Source organism: Drosophila eugracilis, unplaced genomic scaffold (assembly GCF_018153835.1).
Source record: "Drosophila eugracilis isolate 14026-0451.02 unplaced genomic scaffold, ASM1815383v1 contig_1765, whole genome shotgun sequence".
NCBI lineage: Eukaryota > Metazoa > Arthropoda > Insecta > Diptera > Drosophilidae > Drosophila > Drosophila eugracilis.
Window position 1 is genome coordinate 709554 of NW_024572605.1, and position 7008 is coordinate 716561.

Sequence of the window (7008 nt, forward strand, 5' to 3'; positions counted from 1 at the left end):
TAATGAATGAAACTATATATTTGGTTACATAATTAAAAGATTAATTTATAATTAAAAAAATCTTTTAGATTCACTTCTGTACCGTATATTAAATATATATAATGACAGAAGAGCTTTCAATTTGGTTACCCAATGAAATCATTTCCCAATTCTCTGAAATCTCCGCGCATTAAATTAGTGTTTGTGGTCCTAAATTCCGGGAAACAACGCAATTGATAAGGGCAGATAACAAGCAGCAAGGTGTTCTATATGTCCGACCAATAATCTGCATCACTCGACCCCCATAGCCAATTTCCATTTGGAGATAACCAATCTCCGGCCACCATATGTTTCCACTCGATAATGGGGCTTCCCAAGTGTGAAGAGCAAGTAAAACAAACATGTTGCATTATCATTCCACATAATTGCGAAATTCAAATGTGATTGATTTGAACTTTATTGGCGGGCATTTGCTACACACAAGCTCACTCGTAAATATTAAAAACGCATCCCAGATTAACAGGTTGCTCGTACTCTCTTGCTACTCTACTGCCTGGACTAAGTCACATCGAACAGATTGCTTCATAGGGTGCGCTATATGTGATATAATTCGGCTATTACACATTCGGATTTCCACTCACATGACCTAGGGACATGGCTTCTGGTTGATTGAAACGGTATATACATAGAAAATAAACATGGATAAAGCTTTTGTTGTCCTAAGACTCGAACGCCTTAGTTTCGGCTCGAGTTGGAAGGCGATCTTCCGAGAACGGGAAAGTTCTTGGTCAGCTCATGCGCTTGCTGGTGACACTCCAAGTCGGCTGTAATGAGAATCTGCTTGCAGACTTTGCAAACTTCAAGTGTGGGCACGGATTTGCGCTGGGCGGGCGATAGGCTATTCATATGCTGTTTGTGCACCAGATAAAGTTCCTGGAAATAGCCAAAATGAAATGGTTACCTAATAAACAAAAATCGTTTTAAACAAAAGTCTCTAACCTGTTGCTTGCTTATGTCTGGCAGCATGGCCAGCAGCTCCGGGAACAAGTTGTAAAATGAACTCTGCATGGCGCACTGGCAGTGCTCGTAATACGCTTGACCAGAACAGGATCCGTCCCGGAACTTGGACGACAGCGTGCGAAATTCGTTCAATGCCTCAGGGGTCTTTAGTTGGTTCATGACTTCATCCACCAATTTCTACATGAAAAGCAGATGTTACATAAATCAAAGGCTATGTAATTGCAGTTATCTTACCTGATTTCTAAATCCGGTATCTGGTGGATCGGTGTACGTATAGGGGCTAGGTACAATATTATAGGACTCTCCTAGTGAACTGGTAAACGTGAGATTGTTGGGCAGCTTAGCCACCGAGTTGACAGTCACATTGGAAACAAATCCAGGTGGTGGTTTGAGCGGTCCTCCAGACCCTAACCCGGGTGGAGTACGTATTGGCGTAGGAGGAGTTCCATTGGTTTTTTGTTCGTTGTTATTGTTTTTCTCTTTCTGCTTGCCCGCCTTAGGTTGATTGTTCTCCTGGTTGCTCTTCTTTTCCTTCGGTTTTTTATCTTTTTTATTTGCCTGCTGTTCCTGGACATTGTTATTATTTGCCTTGGGAGCGGGTCTGGATGTCGAAGTTGGCAAAAACGGGGCAGGGGCCACCTTGGACTTTCGGTTTTCCAGCTCACGCATCTTCTTCTCGGAAGTTGACTTTGCCCAGTTCACGGGAGCAGGTCCACTTACTGGCCTTGCAGCATTTACTCTACTGGAATTGGCACTGGCACTTGGGCCCAAGCTAGGAAATTCCGATGAGGTGAGCTTCGGCGCACTCTTTTTCAAAGCCTCTTGGCGAGCCTTAGCCTCGTCCTCCTCTTTTTGTACCATCTGAAGTTTCTGAAAGTTGCTTGGGTTTGCAACTGACACATAATCATCAGCCAGAGACCGATGTTTAGCTGAAATATTCGTCATGGGCACTGAAGAGCCGCTGGGCAACATGTCCTCTTCCAAGTTTCGTTGGTTCTTCTTATTTCCCTTTCCCGGCAGAGCGGGGAAGTCTAGCTGCGGTGCGGCTGTTTTTTTCGGCACAGCTGCTGGTCGGTTAGACACGTGCAAGAGCATGCCATTGCTCGGGGGTCCGTTCCGGCTGCTAGGGGCCGCACTTGAAGGTTTTTTGAAAACAGCTGACGCAGGATGCTGGGATTGCGCAGCTCTGGCGGCGATGCTGTTACCAGTGGATCCAGCAACAACAGCTCCATTTCCCCCTCCAAGAGCCGGAAAGTTTTCTTTTGTTCGAGCAAGACCCGAAGTGCCACTAAGATTGCGCATTGAGGGCGGAGGCGGTCTCACCAAAGACACGTTGGGAGCTGTGGATGTACCTCTCAATGTCGGGAACTGTTCCTCATTACCAGCATCGATGCTCACATGGCGCTGACTACTCGAAGGTAAATCATCTAGGTAGTCGATTTGCTCATCGTTTCTGTAAGGATTGCAGACTATAGCGAGAGCTTCACACTTGGAATGGCAACCAACTTACCTTGCCCGCATATTGGCTATTCCTTGCTCTGTTTGCCCACTACGTCCACGCGGGCCTAAGGTAATCTCCAGTTGCAGGGTACGCGTCTGCTTGACCTGCTGTTTGTTGAGCGACTTACCGTGAATGTTGGCCACGTGCGCCTTGTACTCAATCTCGTTACGGAAGGCACCGACGAATTGTTCGGTGGCGCACTTGCCCTCCTCGCAGAGGAAGTGTTCCTGTCGGAAATGATCCGCCAGATCCGCATAGTCATTGTAGAATTCATTGCAGCCGTCGGCGTCGCAGAAGTGACAGAAATAGTGCTCCCGTCGCAGATGTCGGAATAACTCATCCCGGTCCAAATAGCGTTTCTTGCAGTACTCACACAACGGATGACCGCGATGCGATCGATTGTCCGGATCGCCTTTAGTGTTGTGTAGCTGCAGCTCCGCCTGCGTGTAACATCTGCGTTCGAAGGTAAAGATCTTGAGGGTTTCCACACACAGATCACAGTACAAAAGGCTGTGCTCGGTGCGCACGTGGTTGCGGAGGCCCTGGAAGGTTCGGTATGGAGGGGCATCGCATCTGCGATATAAAGTTAAAGGGGAATCACAATACTGCAACTTTAGTGCTGATAAAGCACTCACTTTGGGCAGGGATGGTCGAGCAGCTTGAAGAACTGCTGCTGAATCTCAGCGGTGCAGAAACCGATGCGATACTTCTTGCTATAGAAATCGGACCGGTTGTTGGCCTCCAGTTCCCGATAGGGCAGCTTCTCCAGTGTAAAAAGAACCTGCATAGGAGGATTGTATTAAAAATGGATTCTGTCAACAGGCCATAGTAATTACCTTGGAGAGGACGTGGCGGCAGATGGGACACTCGTTCTGCTGACAAAGAACCCTCATCCGGGTGGAACACTCATAGCACACGGGATGATCGCAATCTCCGATAGAGTAGATGTCAACGTTCTTAAAGCACACCACGCAGGCGTTGTCGTCGTTTCCAGACTGGCTATCCGTGCTCTCTGGCTTAAGAGCAGAGTTCTCCGTTGAGGAGTTGGGCACTGCTGATCTGGGGCGACGGTGGTACGACGGCCTGGTTGCGGATCTCGTCTTTCCGTTTTGCATTTCTCTGGAGCTTTCGCAACGAATGGAAGGGGAAAATGACTTGTTGCCAAGGGCACTTGTAATACGGAGCGTAGTGACTGCTCTCAAGTGTTTTAGTTGTTGTCTTTCAGATTCCAGGTGCTTCTTAGCCCACCCTGGTTAACTTCGTCGGCGAATTAGATTAAAAATCAATGAAATAAATGGAATATTTAACTCCAACACGAGGGAACAACGCACACGAAAAAAACCCAAAAACTCGGATGATGGTTATCGATGGGGCCAGTTTGTAGCCCTGGAATCGTAGAAATGAATCGATTTTCTGACTTATCGAAATATTCGCAACGTCAACACGAAAAACAATTAACTTGAAAAACTTAGAAGTCCGATAATGCGCGGTAAAAGCTTTCTAAAAGTTAAATTTTACATCTCCAAAAATATAAGTTTAAGCTACAAGGTAATTAATTTTACAAATTGGGTGATGTACTAACTTTATTGCTTTTATTTAACTTAAATTTAAATCTATTTCCTAATTTTTGTTAAGGAGTTGACAGTTGATTCCCAAACTTCTTTTTCTGTTGCAACTAAAACTGAACAATATGCTTTGACAAATATTACTTGATTTACTTTATTTGGCAATATTTGTTGTGTCCGTAAAGTCTCAGATTTCTAACAGAAATGTTTGCATTTTTAAAAAGTTGAGATTTGTAAAGGAAATGTTACGAACGAAGGCTGAGCAGCGGCAGAGCCTGTCGCCGATAAAATCTATCGATAATATTATAACTTTTGATCGCAACAAAGGCGGCAATGTGGCCGACAAGCGAAGCTTCAATGCGTAGATGTAAAGTAGATGTCATGTAGATAAAATATGCCAGTGTTGGTGAAGTAGAATTAGAAGTTGCATTTGGACTTCATCTAACACTAATTTTTGCTTCATTTCAATTTTTTTTTAAATTAAATGATCGTAAATGTCTTAAGCAAAGAAATGGTAAGATCTTCCACGTGCAATAATCGATAGTCCTTTCACCGAGGGCTGGATAACACTTCAGGGCTGAATCATGATACAGGGCCTAAGCACAATCCAGGGCTGAAAGAACATGGCAAAACGATTTTTTCATTCACTTGCGGCGACTCGTTTATCCGGCTTTATTCCATCGTCATCAGCGGCGTTTGCCAATAGTTGCAGATATATACAAATAGAGCGAAAGCGCACGAAACCAGTCAAAATGGCACTGTACGAAACCGTCGAAAAGGGCGCCAAGAATTCGCCGAGCTACAGTCTTTACTTCAGTGAGTATGCCGAACCCCGGGCCCAATGTGACCCGGCATAACCTTTTGTATCCCAAGCATGTGCAAGCTAGCCGAACTAGTTACTGCACTTACATACACTACATTACATAGACTTAGCTAATCACAGCCGGATTGATTATGCAACAAGTCAAACCGGACTCTGCCTACCTAGCTCGTCGCTATCAGCACTATCAGTCGATTTGTCAAGCGGCGGAACTGGCGGAAGCATCAAGAGTTTCGGGCTCCTCGGCCTTATCTTAAAGCTTTATTATCCCATAGTCCATATGGCAGATATCGGAATTGGTGGTCGAATTTCAGTTGACCAATTAAGATAGGCACGCAAAATTTGTGACCTTTGTCTAGACGACAGAATTTCCAGCACTATCAATCAAATCGCGTGTCCCGGTGTCATCTATATATCATCAGTAATCATTTCTGGCCACTCTCCACAGAAAACAAGTGCGGCAATGTCATCTCGCCGATGCACGACATTCCATTGTACGCCAACGAGGAGAAGACCATCTACAACATGGTTGTGGAGGTACCACGTTGGACCAACGCCAAGATGGAGGTTAGTCTGTCATTCTTTATGATTTATACCCCTCGGTAATCCAACGATTGCATGTTTGAACCCTTAGATTAGCTTGAAGACCCCTCTGAATCCCATCAAGCAGGACATCAAGAAGGGAAAACTGCGGTTCGTAGCCAACTGCTTCCCACACAAGGGCTACATCTGGAACTATGGAGCCCTGCCCCAAACCTGGGAGAACCCCGACCACATCGAACCTTCCACAGGCTGCAAGGGCGACAACGATCCCATTGATGTCATCGAGATTGGCTACCGTGTAGCCAAGCGAGGCGACGTGCTGAAGGTCAAGGTGTTGGGCACCATCGCTTTGATTGACGAGGGCGAGACCGACTGGAAGATCATTGCCATCGATGTGAACGATCCACTGGCTTCCAAAGTCAATGATATCGCCGATGTAGACCAGTACTTCCCGGGCCTGTTGCGTGCCACCGTTGAGTGGTTCAAGGTGGGTATTACACTGTGTTTTAGATTTCTGTTTCTCACTTTTTGTAATTCACAGATCTACAAGATCCCCGATGGAAAGCCCGAAAATCAGTTTGCCTTCAACGGCGACGCCAAGAACGCGGACTTTGCTACCACCATCATTGCAGAGACCCACAAGTTTTGGCAGAACTTGGTGCACCAGAGCGGAACTTCTAGCTCCATCTCCACGTGGGTTTCATATACTTTGTTTCCTATTTCCATTCTAGCTACATATTCCCTCTTACAGCACCAACATCACTAACCGCAATTCGGAGCACGTTATTCCCAAGGAGGAGGCCGAGAAGTTGTTCAGCGACGCCCCCGACGGCGGCCAGGTGGAGGAGGTGTCCGACACAGGTAAGGTTTACTATGTTAGATCGCGCTTATAGCCGCTTCACCTGATCCCAAGCAAAACACGCTACTCCAACACCCGCTTTAACCAGTAACTTGCGCACAAATTGGTTACACAAATCCAACCTGCATGCTTACTAATAGTTACTCTAACATGCCCAGCTACCAACCGAAAACCAAATTACCCCACGCTGTAAATATAAATGTAATTGGCTGGCTTCCGTTTGTTAATCGTTGTACATATATAATTTAGCTAATGTGATTGTGAAATAAACCTTTTAAAACCACGTCCCTTTGCAGTCGACACTTGGCATTTCATTCATCTCAAGTGAGATGGCCTCCTCGGATGGCTCCACCGCGAGATCCACGATCTAATCGTAGTCTAATCGAATCGGAAATGCTTGCACTTGTGAATTATTGATATTGGAATATATAGTACGTTGATACGTTGAATAAAGTTTTGCACCGCAATCAAATTTGCTGCCGACTCCTCTTGAAATATACAATCTTTATTTATATTTTACGACTAGATCCAAACAAGTTTAAATTAATTAATATTTATGTAATCGTAGGGCATCTGCAGTAGTACAAAGAATCGAATCGAATCGAACTATGCCGTGTGATGTTCTTCGGGTGTGTTTTCGGTTCTATTGTCGTGGTGCAAGTGAGGGGGAGGTGTGGAACGTAAAATTTATTGCCGTAACAAGTTAACTTAAGCTTACGAA

General features: G+C 45.3%; 2 protein-coding genes across 3 annotated transcripts; one reads left to right on the forward strand and one right to left on the reverse strand.

Moving 5' to 3' along the window:
• Positions 1-522: 522 nt before the first annotated feature.
• Positions 523-3871, reverse strand: LOC108107444 (E3 ubiquitin-protein ligase ZNF598). Its single transcript, XM_017214985.2, has 6 exons — positions 3337-3871; positions 3136-3281; positions 2510-3073; positions 1234-2452; positions 979-1176; positions 523-912 (listed from the first exon to the last, which is right to left on the reverse strand). Exons 1-6 carry the CDS (start codon positions 3613-3615, stop codon positions 715-717), a joined length of 2604 nt encoding a protein of 867 aa, XP_017070474.2. The 5' UTR covers positions 3616-3871; the 3' UTR covers positions 523-714.
• Positions 3872-4688: 817 nt separating this feature from the next.
• Positions 4689-6759, forward strand: LOC108107341 (inorganic pyrophosphatase). Of its 2 annotated transcripts, XM_017214833.2 has the most exons (6): positions 4691-4881; positions 5334-5452; positions 5520-5915; positions 5970-6121; positions 6180-6289; positions 6584-6759. In XM_017214833.2, exons 1-6 carry the CDS (start codon positions 4818-4820, stop codon positions 6613-6615), a joined length of 873 nt encoding a protein of 290 aa, XP_017070322.2. In that variant the 5' UTR covers positions 4691-4817; the 3' UTR covers positions 6616-6759. The 2 variants fall into 2 exon arrangements, with proteins under 2 accessions (XP_041675765.1, XP_017070322.2); XM_041819831.1 differs by lacking the exon at positions 6584-6759 and having other exon boundaries at positions 4689-4881; positions 6180-6336.
• The last annotated feature ends 249 nt before the right edge of the window (positions 6760-7008 follow it).

Excerpts from the sequence above, each read along its gene's own strand:
- LOC108107341 (XM_041819831.1), top strand. The coding sequence starts at position 4,689 with ATGGCAAAACGATTTTTTCATTCACTTGCGGCGACTCGTTTATCCGGC. Across the intron at positions 4,882-5,333 it reads GAGCTACAGTCTTTACTTCA|AAAACAAGTGCGGCAATGTC; the intron begins GTGAGTATGCCG and ends CACTCTCCACAG. Across the intron at positions 5,453-5,519 it reads GGACCAACGCCAAGATGGAG|ATTAGCTTGAAGACCCCTCT; the intron begins GTTAGTCTGTCA and ends TTGAACCCTTAG.
- LOC108107444 (XM_017214985.2), bottom strand. The coding sequence starts at position 3,615 with ATGCAAAACGGAAAGACGAGATCCGCAACCAGGCCGTCGTACCACCGT. Across the intron at positions 1,177-1,233 it reads ATACCGGATTTAGAAATCAG|AAATTGGTGGATGAAGTCAT; the intron begins GTAAGATAACTG and ends CTTTTCATGTAG. Across the intron at positions 913-978 it reads CAGACATAAGCAAGCAACAG|GAACTTTATCTGGTGCACAA; the intron begins GTTAGAGACTTT and ends GGCTATTTCCAG.